This window comes from Sceloporus occidentalis, unplaced genomic scaffold (genome assembly GCF_023333645.1).
Source record: "Sceloporus occidentalis isolate IW3139 unplaced genomic scaffold, rSceOcc1.0.p SCAF_3, whole genome shotgun sequence".
Taxonomy (NCBI): domain Eukaryota; kingdom Metazoa; phylum Chordata; class Lepidosauria; order Squamata; family Phrynosomatidae; genus Sceloporus; species Sceloporus occidentalis.
Window position 1 is genome coordinate 167,452,322 of NW_028316983.1, and position 27,880 is coordinate 167,480,201.

The 27,880-nt window shown below is 39.1% G+C and overlaps 1 protein-coding gene across 2 annotated transcripts; it reads left to right on the plus strand.

Moving 5' to 3' along the window:
- Nucleotides 1-364: 364 nt before the first annotated feature.
- On the plus strand, nt 365-27,188 carry MCUR1 (mitochondrial calcium uniporter regulator 1). Of its 2 annotated transcripts, XR_016280570.1 has the most exons (10): nt 365-769; nt 2,696-2,815; nt 3,223-3,326; nt 4,335-4,436; nt 6,071-6,112; nt 7,751-7,822; nt 8,858-8,911; nt 12,198-12,312; nt 12,997-13,211; nt 26,930-27,188. XR_016280570.1 is itself a non-coding variant. In XM_089516797.1 (9 exons), exons 1-9 carry the CDS (start codon nt 472-474, stop codon nt 13,050-13,052), a joined length of 963 nt encoding a protein of 320 aa, XP_089372923.1. In that variant the 5' UTR covers nt 365-471; the 3' UTR covers nt 13,053-18,042. The 2 variants fall into 2 exon arrangements, 1 of the variants encoding a protein (XP_089372923.1); XM_089516797.1 differs by lacking the exon at nt 26,930-27,188 and having other exon boundaries at nt 12,997-18,042.
- Nucleotides 27,189-27,880: the final 692 nt, after the last annotated feature.

Below are 27,880 nucleotides of genomic sequence, written 5' to 3' on the forward strand. Positions count from 1 at the left end.
TATTAAATCTTATGTGTTTGATTCAAATCCATTTCTCTCATGGCTGTCAAAACTAAGGCTACCAACACTGAACCCAGAGAAGAGAGCTATAGTCTGCACAAAGGCCACCCAGATGCATTCAAAGGAGGGATGTGCAGCCCCACAAATATTGTTCAGTTACTATAAGGCTTAGTACAGCAAATAGGGAGGGATAAACAGTCCAAGAAAACCTGAGGGGTTATATATTCCCTCCTTGTTTTCAGGGTAAGGCTCATATAGACCTAAAGACTGCAACTCCCAGCATTCTGGAAACTGGTCATGGCTGCTGAAACTGTAATAACCACAGCTCCCATGGCGCATGCGCAGTGGCCGCGCCGAAGCGGAACCTTGTGTGCGCCGGAACCTTCAGCGCTTGGGTTGGAGGGAAGAGTCGGGCGCTGTAGCCATGGAACAACGAGAGAAGGAGGCCCTTTAGGTTCGACTCCGGCGGCGATGGCCAGAAGCCAGGCGGGCGCCGTGGGGCTGGTGCTGAGAGGGAGGAAAGGGTCCTCCCTGGTTCGGGGAGGCCCTGGCCTGGTCCTCCATATTCCCAGCGGCGCCGGGCGGTTGGGAGTCACACTCTTCCGGGTCCCCCTCCGTTGCCTAGGAGACGGGAGGCGCGCGGCGGGGTGCCTTGAGGCCCGCTGGGAGGCGGCGCGCGCCCAGGGGGCCCCTTGCTGCGCGCTCGCGGCCGGGAAACCCCGTTCCCTCAGCAGGAACGCGGCTCGATGGCGGGCCGCCGAAGAGAGAGGTGAGACTGAGCAGGCTGCCTCCGCACTGCATGCTGGGAGCTGTAGTTTTGTCAGGCATTTAGCCTCTGTCAGAAAGAGAGCGAGCGAGTGAGCTCTGGGGCCACCGTAAACTACAATGCCAGCATCCCTTAGCACTGAGCCAGGGCAGTTAAAGCGGTCTCAAACCGGGTTATTTCTGCAGTGTGTTTGGGACCTCAGTTACTTGTTACTTCAAGAACAGGAAGTTTAAGCGGTGTTTAATATGATATTTTTAATACAAACTTTTATATATAATATGATTTATATACATACACACACATATATATAATATATATGTAATTAACAATATATATATATATATACACACACACACACACACCGTATATATACGTTTTTAATATTTTTATATATACTTTTATATATATAGCTTACTTGCTAATTAGCTTACTTGCTATAATTAGCTTATGTGCTGTTCACTGCTATGATCTTTGGAATAGCGGTATATAAATAAAACAAATTATTATTTATTATTATATATATAATAATAAATGTGTATATATATATATATATATATATACACACACAGTATATATACGTTATATATATATATATATATATATATGAAATATACAGTTTTAATATGATTTTTTACATTATATATATTAAAAATCATATTAAAACTGTGTGTGTGTGTGTATGTTGTAAGCCGCCTTGGGTCCTAACTTGGGAGAAAGGTGGGATATAAATAAATAAATAAAACTGTTTGTTTTTTAAAAAAATATTGTTATTATTATTATTATTATACTTTATTTATATAGCGCTGTAGATTTACACAGAGCTGTCCGTACAAACAATAAAACCGACAAAAATGGACCCTGCCAATGGCACACATTCTCCAAAATACATATAACACAACAGATAATAATAGAAGATTATATAGATTTAAAAAAACAGACACCAAATTAAAAAGGTCAGATCTCTGATCTCAGGTAACAAAAAAGGTCTGGTTTTCCTTTAAACAGTGGTCAAATATTTGTTTGTTGTTTAATTATTTGTTTTGAATTATGTATTTGCGTGTTATCCCTTCCCCTCCTCTCCTCAAGTCTTCAGGCAAAGTACAGCACCTTAAAATGCAAAAGAAAAATGAAAAACATACAAAACCAAGAGTTAAAATGCAATACTATAAATAGAAGTAATGTTCTTTCTCTGATTTTTGTTTTTAGATCAGTCTTGCTTTACCATCTTTTTCCCCAGAAGGCAGCACACAAAAACTGTCATTAAGGTTTTGAAGTAACCTCCTGATATTCAAAGTGCAACTTTAGAGACAAAACTAATAACTAATGATAATAATAACTATGTAAAAATACTGAAATAATAATACATGATGTTCTGCTGCTATGGTCACAATACCTACAGCATCCATCTGCTGAGTGTTAAATATCAGGAAAGCAATTTAATCGAAGGGAGGAAATTTTGGGTTTCGTTGTTTTGTACTTTTTTTACATGATCTTTTCTTATCACCAAGTTAAAACTCAAGTGGATTTCCCCAAAAAAATGTTTCACTTTCTTTACATTGTACCCTTGCTGTTCAGAAGTAATGCATTTACAGATAACTCAGATTTGTTGTGTGCTCACTCTTCTGGCTGCGATGTATATGAAAAATGTTCTTGCATGTATTGTTTATTATTGTAATCCTTCCATTCTTTTTGCCTGGATTGGGAAATTACATGTTGGAAGTACTCCAGCAGAGATAAAAAAATAATGAATTTGGAAAGAATCCATCCTGTATAAATTTGGGATTTGTTGCACCATAAATTGTCCCCACTTAAATCAGAAGGGGAAAATGTAGTTGTACAGTGATGCAAGGCTGTAACTGTGGAAAGATTTGTTTATTCTAAGTACTGTATCCTGTTGCTTCTTTTGATGTGCTTTTCTTTCTTATTTAGATGTCACCATTTCTGCATCACCAGCACAGTCTGAAAACACCAAAGGTAGTTTTTCTCTATCTGGAAGCAGAAAGCTTTATTTTGACACTCATGCCCTGGTATGCCTCCTGGAAGCAAATGGTAATTTGATTTATTTGATTTATTGTTATATAGTAATACATGTTTTTTTTGTTTTGGTATAAGTAATTGGATTCTGTTCTTGTGTTATTACTTGCCTCTTCAAGGATAGCCCAGCGTGTGTACATGTACACATGCCCTAGGAGTTGCTTCTCTGTGGATTGTGTTGTAAATGAAGTTCATGGGAGCTTCAGGGAAGCTTTAGTGCTGCCTCAACACTTTATATGCTGTAATGTTTATTAATATGGACAAGATTAAGCTTTTCTAATGTGCAAGCTAACCTATAAATAATTGCCAGAGATAGCTTTTGTTTTGTGAATATTATATACTTCAGAGATCCTGTTTGGCTATGTCATATATGACTCACACATAATTAATATTTGCCAGATAACAGTGTTTTCATGTTGCAGGATTCACTACTCAGCAGTCTGAGATAATTGTTTCTGCTTTAATGAACATTATGAAGAGCAACACGGATGTGATATACAAGGACATGGTCACGAAAATACAACAGGTTATATAAATAGTTTGTTAATATATAAGTGAATTTTAAGAAATGTTTTAAATATATAAACATTGTTAAACATAGACTTAAATTAGACCTATTGCCATAAGTGCACAGTTTTGTTTGACTTTAAAAAGTAATTCCTTGTGCTATTTATATGATGTGTTTAGCTATATAAAGAGAGCATGTTTATGCTTAAGATTTGGCACATTTAGGCTTAATATTTCCAGGCCCAAACAAGATGCCTATGCGGAAAGTAGTCCTGGAGATTGGGGTTCAGTGCAGTCCTGTTCCTCCAGACATGGTGCCAGCGCACAAGACTGCCCTGACTCCATCCTCCTTCCCTGTCCTTTAAACATAGAATATGAATACAAGTTAAAAGGCATCTTGAGGAATTGAGTACAGTATCTGTGCGCACCAGCTATATGAATTTTTAAGACCTCAGAACTAGTTCAGTCTGGCTGCTGACAAACAGTTTTATACATAACTTGAATAAGTTGTTTGACATGTGACCTAGGTCCAAAAGACCCTGCAGAAATAATCCAGTTTGAGACCACTTTTAGTCTTCTCTGTCAGAGAGCTCTGGTGCCACAATACCCAGGATACCCTAGCACTGAGCCAGGGCAGTTAAAGTGATATCAAATTGGATTATTTTTGCAGTATGTTTTGGACCCTAGTCTAGTACAGAGAGGTTACTTTTAAGAAGAATATATACAACATTATCAGAGCAGTGTTAAGATAGTGTTATGAGTGTGTGGATTGTAGTATATGGGGCAGTACCGGTGTCCTCTATCTGTTCTCTGTCCATCTGTATCCCTAGTTGGGCAGAATGGGGGAGTGCTAGTGGGACTCCTATGCATGGAGGCATTGCACAGTGTTTGACTAAATGAAGTTCTTAGGCTTTTTTCAATTACTTAAATACTAGTTCACAAGAGTTGTCATTATGATGAATGTAGAGCAGATTATCATATTGACATTAATATTATTAAGTTAAAATACTTTTTTTTTCTTTCAAAGGAAATTGCTCTTCAGCAGATAATGTCTCATATTGGTGTTGTGAAAAAAGATATGATTATTTTAGAGAAGAGTGAATTTTCAGCACTCCGAGCAGAAAATGAGGTAAAAGCAGCTGTAAAAATTCCAAAACTATTTATCCACAGTACAGTAAAATTGTTATTCATTATATTAGCACAAAATGTGTCATGAGTCTTCCCAACCATAGTCCCTAATGTAGAAGTAAAGGAAAACATTAAGACTAGTTATGGGTTGTTGGTTGTTGGTGTGTGCCTTCAGGTAATTTTGGTTTTGCTATATGCTACATCTGGCATTTCAGTGTGGGTTTTTATATGTTTGAAAGAGGAAACATAACAGTAAAAACATCCATAGAAAGCAGTATGTGGGAATAGCATTTGAATTTAACAGGAACAGTACTTGTGGTACAAAGCAGAAAAGGTGAACTATGGTGAAGTTATTTTTATTTTAGTGAGATATCCTTTAGGAATATGACATACAAGTGAATTCAGTTATTTATGTTCTTCAGATACAGCTAGCACAGTCTGTTAAATACATTTGCAGCCCAGCTCCGGAGAATTTGAAGTACACATGGAATTTGTTTTTCTGAAAGGAAGGTATCTTTCCCCTGCATTACATAGCTTGCAAAAGTCATACATTACCTCTTGCTGTGTTGAAAGCTACAAAGCTGCTTAACATGTTTGAAACCAAGCCATTCCATATGAGCAGTTTATTTAATTTTTTGTGATTTTTATTGATACTTGAGACTCTCCTCTTATTCCCCCAGTGCAGGGTGGCCAGGTATCATAATTGAAAAGGAGGAAAAGGCACTAAAATGTAGGACATTACAAACTAAAGTCTAAAAATACTAATATAAATATAAATTCATTTCATGTGGTTTATTTACAGCTATATTACATATACTGTATTTTATTATATACTCAGCCATATTCGTTAAAACCTTCTCTTTTCTTCCCTCTTTCCATCTCCTTCTCTGGACCTCTCTCAGCCGCCAAACACCATTTCCCTCCAGTTCCTTCCTGTCTAATATTAAAAGCTCCCCCCCAATCCTTCTCCTTTTCTGGACCTCTCTCAGCCATCTAACACCACTTCTCTGGTACTGGAGGAGAAGGTTTTAACATCAGATTAAGACTGGAGGGAAGTGGTGTTATGTGGCTAGAGATGGTCCAGAGAGGGGAAGGACGATGAGGGGAGAAGGTTCAACATTGGAAATCAGAATGGAAGGAACTGGAGTTAAGTAGTGTTATGTGGCTGGGAGACATACTGGTGGACTGTAGACACATTTCTCAAAGAGGAACAGCAAACATGGCGTTATTCAGTGGCCTTCTTTCCTTTTTCCCTTGTGAGATACAAACACTCTGAGCTCTGGAAGCAAGTCTTGTCTGCTGCTGTGTCTAGGGGAAAAATAATTTTAGAAGGATCCCTCCTGTCATCCTATTTGCAGAAAATACAGCCTGCCATGTAGACACATTTGTTGAAGAGGAACAGCAATTGGTGCTAATCAATGGGTTTCTTGGTCATGCTCAAGATGGAGGATGTTTTGGAGTTCCTCCCAGACCCTTGCACAGATGGTTGAAAAGGAGGATGTCTGGTCACTCTGCCTCAGTGGCATCAAAGCAACTGAACTGATTATAGCTTGAAATCTGTGCTTGATGAATGCATTGCTACTTTGTATCTGTGCTTATGTTAATGTTAAGTCTTTTCTCTTTTTAATTGCAAAGAAAATAAAACTTGAACTTCAGCAGCTAAAGAAGCAAGTAACGGTAAGGAATTTTGCACTTGAATAGTACAACTCACTGAACATAAAATTCTAGTTAAGTACTTGCATGTCTGTGCTTTCTGTAAGATTTTTACAGGCTTCATTAACTTGGGAATAAGTCCCATTGGATTTGGCTGGTCTTTCTTCTGAGTAGATGTAGGATTGCATTATAAGACTAGGAGTGCTTCTGAGACCAAACAAATCAATAGAATTGTGAGAGGTGAGGGCATTGGGAATCCTGTCTGCTGATTCAGCAAAGAGCACTGCATATGCCCAACCCTAAAAACAAGGGTTTTCTCTTGTGCAGCAGTCACTTAGAGCATTATCGTAGAAGAGTGAGCCACACAAGTGAATCCTGTTGAATCAAAATGGCAGTAAAATCACACGTGCTGTTATGAGAGAAAGAACAGTACAATTGCACCTGGATGCAATGGGAGCTGGTTGAAATTAAATTTAGTGGAACTAGAATAAGGGTTTATGTGGAACTGCAGTGGTGGTATAACAAGCAATGGAGCAGTTTTAGCTTTATGAGCAGTAGAGGTTGCCAAAGGAAGAGGGCAGGAAGAATACTTTCAGAGTAGAAGTTTGTAAGAGAGGGGATGTGGTGCTAAAAGAACTAAGAAGAACTAAAAGAATAGCTCTGGGGCTGGTTAACTGACTCATCAGAGAAAAGGATAGCCAACCTTTAAGCCACCAATATGATGAGCTGCAGCTGGCTTCAAGACCAGACCTGGAATGGTTCTGTGCCCTGTCCTCTTCATGTAAAGTGGGAGGGATTGAGAATGCGCTGAGGTGTTGAATCTTGAGAGGAGCCCATCAATATAAAATATTCCTCAAATGCCTTTAGGGGGAAAGTGTAGCCCCTGGGCTACATATGGCTCTGGGACACTGTTTGTAAGTCCCCAGAGGGGCCCCCTCCCAAGTTTATTTGAGGGCAATTTTCCCCCCCACAGTGACCCTAAACTGTTCATAATGATTGCAAAACACAGTGGTTTTGACTCCCTAACCCCTCAAATGTCCCAATGATTCCAAAACATGTTTTAAAAAATTACCAGAAATGGTCAAATATGAAATTGTAAATATTGTGACAGTGCAGCTTGTGCGGATGGGAAATACCCCCCCCCCCCCCAAGTTGCTTACCCTTCTTTTAAGTGAAGGGAAACTGCAGTGGGCCCTCGCCTTACGCGAGGATCCGTTCCAGATCCCTCCACGTAAGGCGAATTCCGCCTATGCTCAAGCCCCATTGTAAACAATGGGGCTTGTGCACGGCGGGGCGCAACGGGCACGCGCGCCCATTCAATTGAATGGGACGCGCTGCCCCTTCTGCCCCGCGCGCGCCCCGTGTCTTGAGCGCGTATGCTCAAGCTGCATAAAGCGCGCCCACATATGACGCAGGCGTGCTGTATTGCTTTTTATTTAGGGTGGGGAAAATCCATTTTCCTCACACTCAGTTGGTACTTGTAGCAGAAATAAGTTAGAGAAATAGCTTTGTAGGTTTGGGAGAAAAATCTGATCTTGAATAAACAAATCTAAAGAAAAATGAAAGAAATTAAATACAGTATTGCTTTTCTTGTGAAATGATTAAATAATTTGAATAACAATACACAGTCATTCTATTTAGTGCTGTACAATTTTTCTCTAGGATGAGACTTCCAAAGTTCGCACAGACAGCAAGTTAGATTTCAATCTAGAAAAAAGCAGAGTGAAAGAATTGGTATGTATATTTTTATTTCATATATTGTTCAGAAACAGTGCCACAGATAATTGTTCAGAAACATTGCCAATGCCAGTCTAAAGGATTATGTAAATCCTCTGTAAAAATGGTGTAGGGCAGGGTGACAACTGCACAAAGCTACTGGATTTAAAATATGATTAGGAAGTAGAATGTCTGTCTTCTAGAAAACAAACTCTTGCAGCTTGACCTTCTGAATATTACTATACAGTGTGACACCTGAATCCACATGAGATACATTCCCAGACTTACTGCAGATCATGAAAATCACAAATAATGGTGAACCCTATATTTCCACCGGAGGTTGACCATAGTCGTGGTGGAAGACTTCCAGATACCTAGAGAGGTGGTCTTGCTAGGCATCCTAGACCTCCAGATGCCTAGAGGAACCTTTTTTCCCTGAGACATGGATAAGTAAAACTGGATACCAGTCCCACAGATATGGGGGTTAAATTGTACTTAAGAAACCTATTGCTTTGTCAGCCTAAAAAACCTTCTGAACTAGCGTAGGTTATTTTTAGAAAATCTGCTGAGTTTATTGAATGGCTTTTCAAGCTCAGTGTACATTTACTAGTACTATCTGTCCGCACCATAGGCGGTTGAGCCGTTCTGAATCCCCCTCCCCATAAAGCAAATTCAGCATATGATCAAGCCCCATAGAGATGAATAGGGTGTGTTCCTTTACGTGGCATGGCGCGTGTGAGCCACAGGCGCACATGCCATTATGTCCTCCCAGGCTTGCCATCCATGAGACCTCAAGTCCACGTATGGGAAGCCCACATATGGCGCAGGTGGACTGTGTTATATTCTTAATCTTGACTGATGGTATTTTTGACAACTCTTAATTCATGGTGTTAGCATGGTCATTACGTACAAGAGTAAAGAATACAGCAATTAAAGCCAGAAGCTGTTGCAGTGATGCTTGTGGACATTATAAATAACAAAACAATGTTAACAAAATATGCAAATGATTACCTTGTTTTAAAGCAGAAATTGATCCACTCCTTTTATTTTTAGTATTCACTTAATGACAGAAAACTATTGAAAATGAGAACAGAAATAGTGGAAATGGTAAGAACTGAACTGAAGGATCTGTCTCCTCTGTATTTCTCTGTGTGTGTGTGTGTGTGCGTGTGCGTGTGTGTATTAATTTTTAACATAAACTGTCTAATTCACAAACATAAATATTCATAATAAATATATAAAGATAGAAGGAAGACCAAAAAAGGCAAAGGAGGAAAAATACATGTGCATATATAATTAAAACTGATATAATACTAAAGCATGAAAACTCTAACAGTTTTAACAGTTCTTAAAACACTAAACACTAGCTAACTATGAGCTGAAACAAACAAACTGAGAAAGCCGAGTGGGGGGGCGGCGCGCTACAACCGCATGCCACAGCCCCAATCTGGCCAGCTTCCACCCCAAATAGGAGCATAAAAAAGTTCCCCCTTTGCTGCTGGAACCAGCTTTTTGCCAGCTGTGGGGCATGAATCTAAATGCCATGCCCCCAAGCTAGCTACAAGCCAGCTTACTGGGACATCTGTTTCGGCCCTAAGGCTGCATCTACACTGCGGAAATAATGCAGTTTGACACCTCTTTAACTGCCATGGCTCAATGCTATGGATTTCTAGATTTCTAATTTGTAGAGGCACCAGAGCTCTCTGACAGAAAAGGCTGAATATATTACAAAACTACAAATCCCAGATTTCCACAGCATTGAGTCATGCTAGTTAAACTGGTATCGAACTGCATTATTTCTGTAGTGCAGATACAGCCTAACACACAAAAAGGCTATAAGCCCTCCACAGTCCAGAATGCAGTGAAGGGGAAAAAAAGCAAGACAATATATATTGTTCCACCATTACAAGTTTCAGCTAATAATCCTACTACTAAAATTACTCATAGACAAAGTCATAAAGTATTGCTCCATTAGATTTCTTATTGCTTTAAAAAACCTATAAATGCTTTCCAGTCTTTTTTTTTAAAAAATCTTCAGTTGGTTTTTTCTTTAAAACCCATGTCAGTTTGGCAGTTTGGACTAACTCAGTAACCTTAGCAATCCATTCTTCAAAGATGTAGCCATGCTAGTCTGTAGAATCAGTATGTAGAGATCTTGTAGCACCTTTGAGACTAACTGAATGAAAGAAGTTGGCAGCTCTCGGAGACTTCAGTGTACTTCCACCAAAGCCAAGGAAACTGTTAGCCAAGCAAACTTTTGGTCCTAAACTATTACAGTCTGTCCTCAGTAATGGACTGGATGAGGGCAAGCAAATAGAACTTAATCCAGACAAAACAGATGTCTCCTGGTCAGTCTAACTCTAAGGCAAAGCAGGAAATGAGATTCACACTTTGCTGGATAGGGTTACACTCCTCCTGAAGATCCAGATATGCAGCTTAGGTGTACTCCTGGATTCAACTCTGAGCCTGGAAGCTCAGGTTTCAGCAGTGGCTAGGAGTGCATTTGCACAGTTAAAGCCTATGCACCAGCTGTGCCCATTCCTTGAGACATAAAATCTGGCCACAGTAACATGTTCCTTTGGAGAGTGTTTGGAAACTTCCACTGGTCCAAAGAGCTGCAGCCAGACTGCTAACGCCCCCTGGCTGTCCATCCATTTCCAGACACAATTCAAAATGTTAGTTTTTACCTATAAAGCCCTATATGGCTCAGGTCACGGTTATTTGAAGGACTGTGGTCAGAAATGACTTGAAGGTATACAACAACAACATTTTTTTCTTACAAACCAGTTCATGCTTTGAGATCTTCTGGGAAGGTCCTCCTATCTGTCCTCTCCACCCACCCACCCCAGTACATCTGGTGGGGACACAGGAGAAGGCCTTCTGGGAGGTTGTCCCAAGGCTCTGAAACTCTTTTCCCAAAGACGTTACACTGGAGTTCTCTACTTTTATCATAAACAAGTAAAGATAATTCTGTTCTGACAAGCATTTGATGAGTGACTATGTAAGGCCAATTTCATTTAACCAGTGTTCCAGATCTGGCTCATTGTTGTGCTTGTGTGTGTGTGTGTGTGTGTGTGTGCATGTACACATGAGTGTGTATTTCATAGTGTATGTTTTAATCTGGTTTTAATTTGCTTAATCTGGTTTTTGGTTGCTTAACCTTGGTTTAACTTTTGTATCTTGTGCATTTTTAATATATATTTTTTTAATTTTTTGTAAACCGCTCTGGGTCCCAAACTGGGCAAAGGACAGGATAGAATTATGTTTGTTTGTTTGTTTGTTCATTTGTTTACTGTCCAAAGTAAAGGCGAGGAGAGAGAAATTTCAAATGAACCCCTATGTATTATATTATTAAGCAAAACAATGGGTAGGATTTTACAAGGAAAAAATTGCATTGTTACCCAAAATGCAAGGGTCCAAAAATATTCAAATACTGTGACAATATTCAAATAGGGGAATTTTATTACCTCAAATGACAGCAGCCAAGAGGGCTCAGGCAACTAAAGCGGGTATCAAGCCTATGTCTGGTGGTTCCTAGAAACAGAACTCCCAAGAGCAGGTTCAACACAATTTTATTTGTGATCAAGGCAAAATCATTCAGACAAGACATCCACTCATGCATACACACTCAAGAACTAACAGCATAATGGTGGTAGCAGATAGCAACTTAAAGGGGTTTGCAGAGGGTGATACTGTATGAATTCCAGACGTGTAGCTTCAATCAGGGACTGTAGTGAAATGGAAAATGGCTCAGCAACTATTTGGGACCATGGCATGGCCAGCTCATGCTGAGGAGTCAGGTGTGATACATACAGAGTAGTCTGTATGAATTTCAAGTGAAACCAAATTGGGGGTGTTTTGGTAGGCATTTTATAGGACAAAACACATCCCAGGGCAGATTTCAGGACATGAAAGGATTTACAGAAGAGAAGAATGAGCAAGGAAGTTGAGAATTGCTGGACTGTAAGTGTAAATGTCCTTGGACAAAAGAATATTGCTCCTGAAAGGGAGTGCATTTGGATTTCTGTTCACATGTAAGCACCTGGTCTATTGCCCACCATCATTCCTATCAGTGCAGGGATTGTGCAGTTATCAATCTCAACCAATTTATCCTGTCTACGTGCTCTGGAGCTCCTCCATGCTGAGCTTACTGGATTTCCTTGTATGGCAAAGCGATTTCTCATACTCGGGCACCCTCATGGCTGCATTTTAAACATCCCATTGATATCAATTTGATATCTAAACAGAGGAGATGTTTGGGGGATAAACCTAGAGGTAACAGCATTGGTAGAAAATGTAAAGTATTATGTAAAACCTTACAGTATTACCTTTTAGAGATTTGAGTCTTTTTAATTGAAATATTTAAATATTGAAACACCACCTTTCATTTAAGCATGCACATCAAGATCGAGCTTTAACACAGACGGACAGAAAAATAGACACCGAAGTTGCAGGTCTGAAAACAATGCTTGAATCGCACAAACTTGACAACATTAAATATTTAGCAGGTAAGTAGATCTGTCCCAGTGCATATGTCTAGTTTCCTGTCTCAGTTGTCTGCTGTATATATCCCTGTGTTTGATATCTTTATATGAAAAGTTATGCTTGCCTGCCAAATGGTACAAACTGTTACGTGATGGTGGGTCCATCAATTTAGAACAAGGAGATCTCTGATTAGTATCAGAATTTTACCACCCTTTTCTAACGTAATATCTGCTCAAGCTTTGGTACATATCACAGTGTGTACAATTCCCTTGTTACTGCTTAGTAAGATAATAAAACTTTAATTTGTAACATGTTTCACCATAAAAAGCCAGCATTATACACTAGTATGTTTTCAAGAACGATACCATTTTGATATGTATACAGTGATTTCATGAACAATATTTCACTGTGTCTGGTATTAAGTCTCCTGGAACTGTGATATATAATCTTCCTTTCTTCTTTCTATCTCCTGCCCACCACCACCTTTGAAATTTGCCTTGTATTCTAGAAATGTAGATCATAGGCTGTGATTCTGTAAATGTGCAGATTGCCTTGATTTCCATATTGTCTAACAATGCATAGTTGCAGGCAGATTCAGGTTGAACTTTGAATTGTTCTAAGATTTCTGTGTTGTCAGGTTTATATTTTCAAAAGGATTAAATTTTGACAGTATATATACTTTTCCCCCTACCTCTGTTTTTTTACAGGTTCAGTATTTACATGTCTTACCGTTGCACTGGGATTTTATCGTTTATGGGTATAACAAAGCATCTATTCTGAAACAACATGTACTGTCTTGCCTTAGAAAAAGATAGGTTATCATCTAGCTGAAATAATGTAGCCTTTACTGCAAACAATCACTGCCATTTTATTTATTTGTTGAACTGAAGAATGTAACCAAAGAATGTGCCTGAAAACAAATGTAAGTATCAATACTGTATATCTATAGAAACATGGCCTGTCTCACAGGCCACCATATTTTATACTGCCTTGCCCAACCACATAATTTGTATGTGTTTCTAGGCTACTGTAATTCTACGATTATTTACCAGCAAACCAAATGTAACTATTAAATTATAGGAGAACCTAGATTTACACATTTCCTTTGTGTTGTTAAACCATTCTGTAAAAATTGTCTATGTGTTTTAACAGATGATTATACTTTGATTGTGATCTGCTGTGGTAAATTTCTATCCAGCTAATGTTTTATGAACAGGTAATGTACAAGTTCATATTGAAAAGTAAATGCCAAATGAATAGTAGAGTGAAAACCACATCCTAAGTGTCAACTTGATATTTTTTAAAAAAGGAAGAAAAATGATTCAGTGAGATGCATTACAGAAGGGAACTACCATGGGTTAAATTTCTGTATGTTGACTGCTCCTGTAGATTAAGAACAGCACAGTGTGAAGTAAGTGGGGAGCTGCATCAGCTCCTCCAGGATGTTGGAGGGCTATACTATCACTCTACCTCACTCAGTTCTTAGGAAATGTTAAAAAACTGGTCAGTCATATCCCCATAAGTATCAAGGAGGCACCAATGGCCATTTCAGGCTATTTTCAGTGGACCCAGGCCTGTAGTGATCTTTTCTGAAAACTTGAAGTAACTTCTGGTCACTTCAGATTTTGAACAAAAGTGTCTGAGCTAGAATGGCAGACTGGACTTTGCCCATCGCTGTTGTAGAGGACATAAGAGGCTGACCACACAGTCCTATATGGGTCAGCTCAAGAGCAAATAAATGACAAATAAAAGCAAACACAAATAAATTATTCTCAGTCAAATGGGTATAAGATTGCAGTGCCTATGGGTGTGTTTCATTAACTTGGGGCTGGTAGTAAAGTTCAACAATAAGCGAAATTCAAATGCAGCCCAGTAGTAAGAGATCTCCCTAAAATAGCACTTTTTTATGAAGTGAATTGAAATGTTTGGAATTATTTACCAATGATTACTTTATAGTAACACCAGTTCTGAGAAATATAAATGTATAAACTAATCACTGATGGAATTCTTTCTTTTTGAGAACCCTCCTAAAGGGTAAATTGGCAATAGGATGGTAGCTAGGATATCTTTCTGGGGCACAGTTCACAAATAAATTCCAAAAAGCCAGAACTTGACTGTAACTGCACTGATCCAAACAATCTTGTGCTGTCTCATTTAAATGAAGGAGATAGACCCTGTACATCTTCCATTCAAATGGTTTGTAAGAATTGTGCGATTGTGTTTCAGTAATTCTGCTATGGCAGAATATCTTATTCCACTCACAAGGCTGACCCTTCCATTAGTCCCAAGTAGCAGATTTTGGGTATCATGAAAATTTATACAGTATTTAATATGTCACCATGGAGGAATTTGTGGAATTTTTTTGTCTTGGGAAGTGAAATAACTTGGGTACTGTGCACCTTGACTAGTAAGGCTGTCAGAGGCAGTCTTCCCTGAAATTATTATAGTCTAGTTTTTTGTCTTCAGAAAGATTTTGAATGACGTATTTTGCTTATTTTAATATGCTCTTCCCACAATGAAGTTTGGCTGTTCTAGATTAACGTGGTTTTTTGCCACTACTACCATTTAACATTATGGATCACTACAAAGAAGTAGGTAACGCATTATTCAAATTTGCTGAATAATATGGAAGATGAGCATAGAAGTGAAGCTAGCACTAAATATTTTTACCTCTTTTTGTTGTTGTTAAGAATATGCTGCATAAATATTTTTAAATATTATGTAACTGCAGTTCCAAAGCCTCTTTGTATGTAAGCTGCTATAATTTAGCTGATGTGCTCGTACATCTATATATTTATGTATCTAATATAAACTTGTGGGGGAAAATATTTTCTAAAGAAATACCTTGTAAAGAAATATATGTAAGTTTCATTGAATTATTGGTTATTACAATTGGCCCTTGGTCTCCAGTAGGGTTTGGTTCCAGGCTCTCTGCATGGATACCAAAATCTGTGGATGCTTAAATCCCGTTATATACAGCAGTGTAGTAAAATGATGTCCCTTATATAAAATGCCAAAACAAGGTTTGCTTTTTGGAAGTTTTCGGGAGGAATATTTTCATGCTGTGGATGGTTGAATCCATGGATACAGAATCTGTGAATATGGAGGGCCAGCTGTAATTGGATTTAGGCCTGTTATCCTCCTTGTAGTGATTTAGAATCACATTACAGTGGCATGTGCTTACAGTTATATCCTAAAGCCCAAGGACGTTTTGTAATTCAGCTTGACTTGCTTAGAAGTCTTGTACTTAGGCGATGATACAGTCATCACTGGGCTTTCCTCCCTAAATTTACATATGAATAAATGTGTTCAAGATTGGTACCATACACAAGATTAATTCTGAAATGTCCACACAACTACTTGGAAATGAATTGGTAATCAAAATATTTTCCTAGTGGCTGTCACTCTGAATTTAGCCATTTGTGTGGATCCAAATGTAATCATACTTATATCCCATTAATTTTAGTCCATCTCTTTTAAATATGATTAACAGCTAGCATCCAGCGTGACCTCCGAATTAAATAGAATCATAGAGTTGGAAGAGACCACAAGGGCTATCCAGTCCTACCCCCCCTGCCATGCAGGAAATCTAAATCAAAGCATCCCCGACAGATGGCCATCTAGCCTGTGTTTAAAAACCTCCAAAGAAGGAGAAATAGTAGCTCTGCAATCATTTCTATGACTGCAGAAAGCATTGAAAGACATGTTTCCAACTTAAACTCAATTCTGCAGTAGTATCTATATTATCTACATTGGCAGTTGGCTCCTCCTTGTTTGTCTGGGTTCTAAAATAGCAAATACATTTATTTTAATCTTAAATTTGCATCCCTGTACTCACTTATCAGGTGCTAAGCTCCATTGATACTTTTTATAATGAGAAGGCATGTTAGACTGTACTGCAAGTAGTTCAGATTCCTGGCAGAGTTGAAAAATAACATTTTCAGCACTGTCAAATTATAATACATACTCACTTTGGAAGGTGAAGAGGATGAGTGGGGAGGCAAAAATATAACCTTTCATATCTGGACTGCCTTGTGTTTATTAGTGTCACATGTTGTCTTAGGCTGTAAACCTAAATAAGTATTGCTCTTCTGGGGTAAAAGGGATAGATTAAGGACCACATCTGAATGACCTTACTGGCATTTATTTAATGAGATCCTAATTGTTTCTCTCATCCATTCACCCCTTTCTTTACCTGGCCTTCAGTAGATGCTAAAGCACTATTCTTCCCCCACCACATTATCTTCTGTTCTCTAGTTAATGAATTTATGCAGCTGTTTTTTGTTTTAATTCTTGACCTACCTTTATTGTAATAAAGTTTCTAGATACCTAGCCCTGAATTACTCTTTTGTTTTCCACTGTGGTGTAAAAAGCTTAGCCATATGTTAGTAAAGCAACACTGGGATTGTATTACATATATGGCCGATGACCCTGGGTTTACTTAATATCAGAATTATTTCTATGGGAAATAAATTCTTCTACTCACAAATATATTATTCAGGATGTGATGGTCTTTTCTTATTTTTATGTGTTGCTGAGAACTGCAGAATTGGAATTTAGCTTTAATTTATATGCAGTTTGCCCTTTGGATCTGCAAATCTGATCATTTGCGGATTCTAACACCCATAATATTAAAAGGTGGCGATATGAATGTGGACACACTGAAGCATACACATTCACATTGCCATCATTTAATAAAATGAGACATGGTTATTTTCAATTTTTTGCATCCACATGGGTCCCAGAACCGAACCTCTATGGCCAACTGTATGTATGGGATTTGTGGTGGCACAGTGGTTAAATGCCTGCACTGCAGCCACTCACTCACAAGCCACAAGGTTGTGAGTTCAGTGCCAGCCAGGGGCTCTAGGTCAACTCAGCCTGGCATCCTTCTGAGGTTGCTAAAATGAGTACCCAGCTCATTGGAGGAAGTTAGCTTACACATTGTAGACCGTGTAGGGAGTGCTTCAGTATGTACTTGCTATTGCTATATAAAATCCCAAGGACCAAGTGTACATAAATCCACAGCAATTTGGGCACAGGAAGTATTTTTACCTGAATATTATAGGTCCATTTATTTATGGACTCTTTTATTCCAGCAGAGTAGAACTAAAGCATTACTTTTAAAAGAATAAGTTAAAATATAAGCATCAAAAAATTGGTTTCACTTCCAGCTCAACAAACTTGATAGGGAGAAGAACTCTACAGTGATCAGTAAGTAGATTTATTAAAAAAAACCCTTTGAATCTAAATTAGTCCCAAGACATTTTACAGTGCATTATACAATTCAGTACAAAGCTGTTAAATGATCTCTTTGATGGGTCACCCGAGAGAACTGCTCAGAGAAAATGTTATTAAAGCCTTTCTTGCTACTGTTCTTGCCAATGCTGTCCTTACAGTGCCTATAACAAGTCTAAGAAAAATAGCTTCCTTCCAGAAAATGGAGCTCGTCACTCCAAATGTATCTTCTTTTCCTCTGAAATAAGATCCTTTGGAAATTCTTACATCACTCATCCTCATTGCAGAAGTGCTAATGGAAGATAATTTGTGGTCTGCTTTAGATCACCAACTTCAATGAGGGATAGGAAGTTTTCATGAAAACCTAAAAATTTGAATTACTGTATAATAGGCAAAATGAAGGATCAGATTTGCAAAGAGAGTTAAAGTGATTTATCATAATTTATTATCAGAACCCCTTCATTTTGTCTAGTCACAATGTTTGCATAATAGAGAGGCTCTGTATAAATTATTTCTGGAATGGTAACTGGAGTGGTAATTTAACATGCATAAATGAATAGTACAAGCTTGTTTATGTATATAATTACTGCCTTGAGCCATTGACAACTTTTATAATGAGCAAGGGCTGCTCACAGTTCATAAACTTATGAAGTTACCTATTTGAGGAATGGATGTGCCTTTTTTTCTGATACTGATATGTTTGACTGTTTAAAAAATCACAAAAGTGCAATATGAAAATGTAAAATGCATAGCAGTTATAGTAAAACACAAGGAGCAGCAGCAGCACTAAAAATGACTGAATATTGTATTGTTATAAACCCAACAGCTAACACATGAACACAACAAAAGCCAAATGTAGAGTTGACTTCACCAGGTAGCTAAAAGAGGGTATGAGGCAGAATTCTGGTGCATTAGTTCCACAAGTAGAATGCCACCACAGAAAAAGCCTGTTTTCCATGGTCAACTCTGTTGGTTAGGCCCCAGTTTTAGTTCATATCCTAATGGCACCCTTGGTTTCAGCACAGGGATCTTTTAGGTACTTATAAAATGAAAACACATGGAAACAAAATAGGAGGTAGTCATAATTCTAAGATGGTAATAGTGAACCATCAGCATCTCAAGGAGAGAGTTCCAAAGTGTGGGGCCACCACTGAGCAAATTCTGTTTCTAGTACTTGCCAGGTCATTAATGGCTCTTGTTAGTGGGCCAGAGAGGAGGGCCTCTTAATACTGAACTGCTTGGGCAAACTCATGGTCCCCTCTTTAAAGGCCAAAGCCAGCACTTTGAATTAGGCCCAAAAAGCAATAGACAGCCAATGTACCTGATGATTTGAGTATATCACAATTCAGTCAGCTAGCTCCAAATGTACTAACTGTCCTATCTGCACCACTTGGTTCCCAAACCTCCAGCAGTTGCAGCCGTACAGAGCTATTGTAGGCTATTAACCATAAGCATGTTTTCTGGGGAAAGTACCCATTCTCTTCAAGGAGTCTTAACCCCTAGGTAGATCAGCACAGAAGCGCACCCTTATCAATAACCATATTCATGCTAATGGGGCACACCTCATTCTAACAGCCACATGAATTATTCTTGAACCACATTCAAAGTACTTTATCTCAGGGCTCTAAAGAGAGGAACTTGTTTTGGGGGGAGGAGGGAGCAGAGTTCAGGAAAACTGTCATTGGCTAGCCCCGGGAAAGATCTCAGTACAAATAGTAGTCAATACTACTCATGTCAACAGCCCAGAATTAAAGTCCACTGGGATGATTATAGGATGTCACAAGTAGGAGACAGATAAATGGCATGAGTTAGAATTTTGAATACAGATTATGACCGATTGAATCTGTTTAGAAAATGTGAAGGTAGCATTTTATTTCAGAATGGGAGAAGGAGACCTCTGAAATTACAGACTGACTGAACTTGATTTTTTTAAAACAGAAGATGACAGAAAATGAGAGGGAAAATCAAGATATAAGAACAAAGTGTTTTTAATTAATTTAATTGGCATGAATTTTCCCTTTTCACAGGCTTACTAACTTGTCTTCCAGAACTGAATTTTTGTGATAACATGAAAGAATGTGGTATATTGTTCTGGGCCAGGCTACTGATTAACTTTTAAGTGGGTATATGCCATCTTTATGGCTGATGAAAGAAAGGAAAAATGGATAATAATGCCAGGTATATGAAGGGCATGTATATTACATAAATTGATTTACAAATGAGCCCAATATTATAATCTCAGCTTGACCTGTAGAAAATGATCAATCTTAAATCAGCAAATGGAAAAGAATATAAAACTAACCATTTTCTCTATGGAAAATTAACATGTAATTCTGTTTCCATTGTTGTACTATGAAATCTGAAAATAAGATTATCTGCAGGTGATATTATGCTACTAGGCAGTCAAAGGCCTAAATATTATTGCTAGTCCTGATTAAAGTAGACCACTACATCAGGGATTTAACTGTGTGTTGACACACCATTGAACAATAACTTTAATAGGTATAACATGATGCCAGTAAAAAATTGTATTGTCAGCTCCCCATTACACACACACACACACATAGGTCTGTGATTTTAACTTCTGTACAGCTGTCAGAAATTCAAGCAGCTGATTCCATATTATGCCTTGCTGTGGTAAGAATAGTCTTGCACAAAAAGAAAACAGCAGTTCTTGAGGAAAGGAGGAGAGCAATTGTCCTTCAAAGAGACACAAAATGTTTGTTGAAATAGCAGTGAGTTGGTGAAATGGAAGAAATATCCTCATAGTGTGTTTCTTTATAAAGCAGTAAATAAACACTTGTGTGCATCCTTTACCAGTTTTTACCAACTAAAAAGCAAAAGTCCAAAGGTTCCTGTTCTACCTAGAAAATGATGGCTTGTGAGAAGGTTTACATAAATTGCTACTATTGATCAAAGCTGCCTTTTGTGAGATGGAGAGTGGAAAGGGAAGGACTTCAGTATTAGATGACACTGCCTGAGACATTATGGGTTAGACCCAGAATTAGTTCCCATTGGCGAATTGCGTCAAAAAGGCGCTGGGTTTTACCGGTACTTTTTGGGCTGAATCGATCAAATCCGCTGCCAGTGACAGGGAGATGACAGGGGCAGCTGGAATGGCCCCTGCCATCTCCCTGTCACCGGCCTCTCCTCCTCCCTCAGTCTTTCTCCCCACTACCACCCTTGGATCGCACGATCCAAGGGTGGCAGTGGCCCCAGAGGGACCCCATGGGTTCCTCTTACTCCCCCCCTTCCCTCCGCTGCCCTACCTGGCTGGGTGCTGGTGGTCCGGCAGCAGTAGCAGGCATCTCAGTACCATTAACTGTACAAATTTTGGAATAGCATGGAATCTTTACATAATGTACCTGGAGAAACAGTTTTACCTTTTCTTACAGGTGCATCAGTATAAACTTTAATGGCTTTTCCTTTATATCTGTCAACAATCACTTGGCTGTATGCCATGGTGCTATGTGCACACACTTATGCAGAGATTAATAAAATTACAGCTTTACCTGACTCTTCAGAACAAGGACCCATAAGGATGCATTCTGGAATAAAAAACAGCTATTGTACCTGAAATTGCTTGTTCCTTTTATCTCCGCCTAAGTTATGATTGCTGGCAGTCTAATAAAATAAACAGCTTGAGCAAATTGAGAAATGAAAGGTTAAGAGTTTGTGATTGCCTTTTGAAAACCTAGCCTCTCACTATTTCTTTGTTGTTGTTTTTTTAATAAGCTTCTCTATGTATTTACTATCCAATTCTTTAGTGCAAAGACGTTCAGAGCAGCTTACCTTTCAAACACAAAATAATAAATGATTTTTAAAAATTTGAACCATTAGCCATCTCATTATATATATCCTGCCATTATTTAAAGGCGCTCAAGATGACATCCTTGTTTGTTGTAATTTCCTCTTACATACTTTATTCTCACAACAAGCTTCTAAGGTACTTTAGACTATGGTGGTCATTGGGTCAAGTACATTCAGGAAGCTTGATTCTTGACTAGGTATTAAATCTGCTTGTCTCCACAGCTTTGTAGGATAAGATTAAGTGATAATTGTTGGGTTACATATACCCAGTGAGCTTGGCTCTTCAGTAGGGGTTTAAAGCTGTGTGTCCTTGGTCTTTGTCAAGAATTGTAACTACTACACCAACCTGACTCTCAAAATATAACTTCTGAGTGAATACAAAGTTTTCAGCTGATGACTGAAGGACAACAAGGTTGATGCCAGAAAAGTATCCCTTGGAACAGCATTCCACAGACAAGCCAACACAACAAAGAAGCCTTTATAATGTGGGAAAATGTGGTCTTTGCTATCATTGCAAATGTGTCCTGTTCCTTCAACTGACTCAATTACTATTGCTTTTTATTTGGTGATGAAAAGGTAACCACCATCATAGGCCAAGATTCAGGGTCAGCAGCATTTGGACTTTGCTCCTCTTGCCACTACACTCGTGCCAAAACAACAAAACCCTGCTCTAGAGAGCTTCTGCTACATGTCACAGTGTCGGAATCATTGATCCCATGCTCAATCCTATGTGGAGCTGTAGGAGTAATGAAGGCTGCTGATACTAGCTCATGCAGTGGGATATATTATCCAGTTCTATCCCTAAGATTTATTAGTGATTAAAGAATACCACCATAAATCACAAGTGGGAAGTGTAAGGCCCTTCAAGTATTGTTTGGATGGAGAAGCTGCAGTCTGAAAATGTCTGGTGGGCCACCTATTCCCTCACCTGCCATAAGTGATAAGCTTTAGTAGCATTCCCACAATTTTAGACTCGCTTTCTCAGAATGCTGTCAAGGAGCACAGCAAGCCAGTAAAAAATCATGGACTGCTGGCTTTGGATTCTAAGTTCAATATCTAGTTTCTTAGCTTCACAACTGCAGAATAATCTGGTCAGTTACCACTATATACTGTATTTGCTGATTGTGTACTTGAAACTTTAGCCAATGTCAGCTCCAGGTGTGAGAATCCTTGGGCAGTGTGCCACTGCCATGCAGCATTACTGTTCCAAGCAGTACTGCATGCCTTTGCGGGGGCTGCCAGTTTAATATCCTACAGAGTAATAATTTGCAAGGGTGCATTGTGGAGAAAGTAGGCCTAGACACCTGGTGCTGATAAGCTTTTACGTTGCCCAGGAATTTTGGTAGCTGACACCAGCCCTACCTTCACTAGAAGATGACAAATAGAAATGCTGGTGGTCTTTTCTTGGCATGAGGAACAGAAGGGAAGAGCTGTGGGTCGAATTTTTGTATGTTAGGCGGGCTGCTACAGATTAGGAACAGCATAACAAGTAGTGAGCGAGGAGCTAAGGTTTGTTCTGTATTGCACATCATAGAACTGTGGCCTACGGCCAGGAATCTGCTAGCCTTAGGATATTCTTTCAGAAATGCTGCTTCCTTCTGCAATGGTAGAATAGCGAGTACCAAACCATCATACAGTCTCACCTTGAAAACAGGACACAGTGACATAGCACAAATTATTGTCTCTGCAAGACCTGACTTGATTTCTAGCTCAGTCTAGTGTAAAGGTGTAGGGCTGGGTGGGAGTGAGGATAAGGAAATTGAGAATAAGCAGCATTGTTGCACTGACTTGCCATAAATCTGGCATTGTACTTGTGTAGTGAGGGGAGAATATCTTGCCTAATGTACTAAGTCATGTGATCTCCTGAAAGTGCTCCCATACAAAGAAAGAAATAACTCAAATTCAAACTTCAAAATGTAAAAGGACTGTAATGCAAATATGACTTGTGACTGGGAGAGGGAGGAGTGCGATTTACAGCTGTGCCACTCTAAGTTGGTTCCTTCCTTGTGATCAAGAGGCATCTGTTTGGAAAACTGTTTTCTGGCAGTTTGAAATAGTTTTCCTTACTGCCACCTCAAGAAGGTGCAGCACTTCCTCCCTTCCCCTTTTTTAAGTTTTAAGGCGAGGGCCACTCTCTTCTAGAGTGTTGGAAGTTAGGAACATTTAGTGCTTGATTTTCAGTCAACCAGAGGGCAAAGAGGGGTATTCTAACTTAAATGTCTTGAACACAAGACCAGGCACGTTCAACTGAAACAAAAGTAACTTGGCACTGTACAAAATGGTATGTATTTTCCCACAGAAGATTAATCATGTCCGAGCACCTGAAGCATTTTTCAGATGTCAAAAAGCTGAGAGCGAGAAACAGAAGTAAAGCTAGCAAAAACTCTTCTTCTTAAGACTTTTGGATAAAATTTATTCTACCTTGTATCCTTTGTGAAGATGAAGTGAGGTTTCTTTGAGAAGGCAAGGTCAATTTGTTCTCTGCATTGGACGTAACTGGTCACTGAGAGACTGTCACTTCCTTGGAAGCTGGCCACTACAAGAAGTCTTGCTTGGAGGACTTGACCTTTCCCTGTAGCATGTGGTTTTTGCAACTATCTTTCTACTCTAAATTATTCCTTGAAACATGCAGGCACATTTGACCTGGAACATCTTTTTCCATACCACTACTTGTATCTTTATCTCAGTCTAGGCAGCTATAATTTAATGTAGGTTAATATACTTAAGACTAGGTCAACTGTTTTCTGACCCAGTTTCAAAAAACAAATCAAGGCACTACTTTTTAGTTTATATGCCATTGGCAGGTTTTATTTTTATTGATTTGATCATTTGTATGTACAGCGCTATGTACATTTACAGCGCTTTAGAAATAAACTATAACAATAATGATAATGATACAACATCAGTATTCAAAATGGGGAAAGAACATCAGAAGCCTAAGACTGGGGAAAGGGAGGGTTACTAGACCACATCTACCTAATGGACCACCAACTAACATCTGCTTGTTTAAGTGGCTGGTGGTTGAATGGAACCCCCCCCCCCCTTTATGAGAAAATTTTGCCATAAAATACTATTGTTTCTTCCCAGTAATTTATCACCAAAAAGTATTTTGGAAGATTGATCTCAATGTATAGTTGTCAAATAATTTTCAGTCCTTGCTTCACATATTCAAAAGGAGGAAAACAGTTTAACTTGCCATATTGTGTTAACAAAAAGGCTAATTTTAAAGACACTAATCATAAAACACAATAGAATGGCTAAAGTCATGGTATATGATAGAACATCTCTATCTTCCCCTCTGGTCTTGTGGTCATGATTCATCAGTGTCCAACCAGAACTTACACAGGTAGGGATAAGGAAATGTTCCTGCCCACAAAAGCTCTGGATTTTGGAGCCCAAGATACCTCCTGAGATTACCAAAGTTGTTATCTTCTCGGCATCCGCACACCTTCCTGAAATGCTTGCTTTGCTGAAATCCTATTAAACTAGAAGCCCTACGCATTTTATTTTGAGCTAAAATCTGAACATTAGAGCCCATGGCTTTAGCCAGAGAACCTTGACAGATTATTTTTTTTTCAAAAGGCCCTGCAACCTTTATTTTCAGTCCTACTTTGAGATCCTTTGCTGAAATGTTTTTCTTGAGGTACTCTAGCTTACCTTTTGGAAATACCTTCCCTGCACGTTGGCAGCCCCCTCCTTTGATACTGTTTCCTTGTTGGGATGTATCTGCAACTAAGAAAGTTTATTTCCATTTTAAACTTCATTTTAGTCAGAATACTTAACCATTTGAAGCAGACCTTTCCTTTGTATCCCAATGGAAAGAATGTTGGTGATGCTTACTTAGGTTGCTTAATTTATAGCTTTTATTTTCTGACCCAGACCTGGCCCCACCCTTGTCTTGCCAAAGTCATTCAAAAGAGCTTGGCAGGACAATTAATGTCCAATACTGAATACTCATGGAAGACAGATACATTACTCATATTGCCATGTGGGAGATAACATGCTTAGAAGTAGCTTTTCCAGATTTGCATCTTGGAGAGTTTAAACCCAGTTCCTGCAAACGAAGAGAAATAAAGGGTTTTTTTGTTTTGTTTTGTTTTTTTGGTGGGGCCTTGCTTTCTGTAGTGAACATACAAAGTGGAGAAGCAGCCTTGACATCTTTCAATAAAATTCCTTGAGAACTGGCAGTCTTAAGTGCAATTTTTCTAGGACCAAATTGCCTGGATGTACCAAAGATCTCCAGCATATGTACATTGTCAGAATCTATACATATGTCTTGAATACAGAACCGGCAACCCCATCTACTCATTCGGTGCCTCATGGCAACTGCAATTTGGCTAGAAGAATTCAGGGTGGTTTGTGACAAGCAATGGCTGCACCATTACTTTGTTCAACATGATGCAATTCCATGATGCTAAGTAAAAGTGCACCACCTGCACACTGCAATTCACTGCCAGGCTCCTGGTGCCCCTGGCTTGGTGGTATACAGGTTTGGTGAAGCAAAGATACAGTGATGTGCAAGGGAACTCAAACTCCTCTGTATCAGTATGGCAGGAGGGAAATGCTCCTACCGGTCTGCTTTCATTGTGTTCAGTGCCATAATTGCTGAAGGAGGGAATAGCAGTTACCTGCTTGGATGGTGGGTGTAGATTAGATGGTACAGCTGGCCAGGAAAGTCTGAGTTTATCCTATAAAATGGCTCCTGTATTTAGCCTTTTTTTTCTTAGTCTGAGCAGTTGGTTGCTAGACAGAGCTGCCTTCTTATAGATGTGGTGGTGGCAATGGTAATGATGATGGCTATGGGACAAAACAAACTGGCAACCTTCCAAGTTTGTTTGTCGTTTGTTTGGTGCAATTGTCATCCCCACTTGTTTGCACCGCTTTAAAATGCAAGTCAACCATCTGTGCATCATAAATGACATAAGCGGCTCCCTCCCGGACCCCTGCCATGCCTGGATTGCCCCATCCAAGCGTGGCAGGGGACCCCCAGAGGTCCCTCCCACCTTTAGATCACCCAAAGTTTTTTTTAAAGAAAAAATTAAATTGATTGCATATTCAATTGATTGCTTTTGCAACTATTTGCCTTAGCAGGTAGTTGTAAAATCAAGTAGTTGCAAAATTGGTGTGGCCTCCAAAGTGACCCGAAGCAGCTTTATTTTGGGCTGCCTTGCCCTTTGTGTAACATGCAGCAGCTCCACTGCTGGCAGAAACATATAGGAACTATAATTCTGGTCTTATAGGAATTGCACTGGCCACCAGTATGCGTCTTATCCAAATGCTTGGTGTTGACGACAACATTTAGATGGCTCAGGACCATCTCTCTTTATGTATACACCTGATCAAGGGGATAGAGGCCTGCTGATGGGGGAATTACATTGAAGACATTCTGTTGTGGCACCCCAGTTGTGGAATCCACTTCGCTTAGAAGCCCAGTTGGCATCAAAACTGGTCATTCTGGCAACAAGTAAAACCAAGCCTTTCCACATGTCTCTGAAGCCTAACTGATTTCATCCAAACTGGCACATGTGCATGGTTTTCTCTTATACGATTCTAACTAATTATCAACTGTTTTGTTTTAATTTGTGAAATTAGACTCATAGAGTTGGAAGAGACCACAAGGGCCATTCAGCCCAACCCCCTGCCATGCAGGAACTCTCTATCAAAGCATCACCATCCAGCCTCTGTTTAAAGACCTCTAAGGAAGGAGACTCCACTACACTCTGAGGAAGGAGTGTGTTCCACTGTCAAACAGCCCTTATTGTCAGGAAGGTCCTCCTAATGTTGAGGTGGAATCTCTTTTCCTGGAGCTTGCATCCATTGTTCCAGGTCCTGTTCTCTGGAACAGCAGAAAATAAGCTTGATATGCTTTTAGTCTGTTTAAAATGTTCTTACTATTGTTATTATTCATAACTATTAAAATAATTCTCATTGTTTTAAACTGTTTGGATTGATTTTATTGCACACACTGCCTACAGATGCCTGGATATAGGGTGATATATAAATATTTAAACAAAACAAATTAATGTCATGGGGAAACAAGTATATTTAGTAAATGTACTAATTTGTATACCATCCTTTACAGGCGTAAACATTATGCCACACTGTTGTGTGAATGTGGAAAAGGATGTTCACAACACAATGATTATTCATGCTTCTTTGTTGTTGTTAAGAGCTTTGAAGTAATTTCTAACTTATTGTGACACTGAAATGAACCTCTCACAGGACTTTCTTGGCAAGATTTGTTCAGAGGTTTGCCTTTTCCTTTTTCTGAGGCTGAGAAAGTATGGGTTGACCAAAGTTACTTGGTGGATTTCCATGATTGAACAGGGATTTGAAACTTGGTATCCAGAGTCACTAGTGCAATGCTCAAACCACTACACCATGCTTGCTCTTCATGCTTCTACTGGGTTTAAGGTAATACTAACACTGATCAGATTTCTAACCTTGAGAAAACGAACTAACAAGGGTTGCTATGCTTTTGCAAATGAAACAAAAGCATTCTTATATACCCAGTGTCAGGTAAATAAAAACAAACCCAGTGTT

What these genes read in the sequence shown, in the direction of transcription:
- MCUR1 (XM_089516797.1), top strand. Translation starts at nt 472, where the DNA reads ATGGCCAGAAGCCAGGCGGGCGCCGTGGGGCTGGTGCTGAGAGGGAGG. An exon ending in ATGCCTCCTGGAAGCAAATG is followed by an intron (nt 2,816 to 3,222) that starts GTAATTTGATTT and finishes TTCATGTTGCAG; the next exon opens with GATTCACTACTCAGCAGTCT. An exon ending in AGCTAAAGAAGCAAGTAACG is followed by an intron (nt 6,113 to 7,750) that starts GTAAGGAATTTT and finishes ATTTTTCTCTAG; the next exon opens with GATGAGACTTCCAAAGTTCG.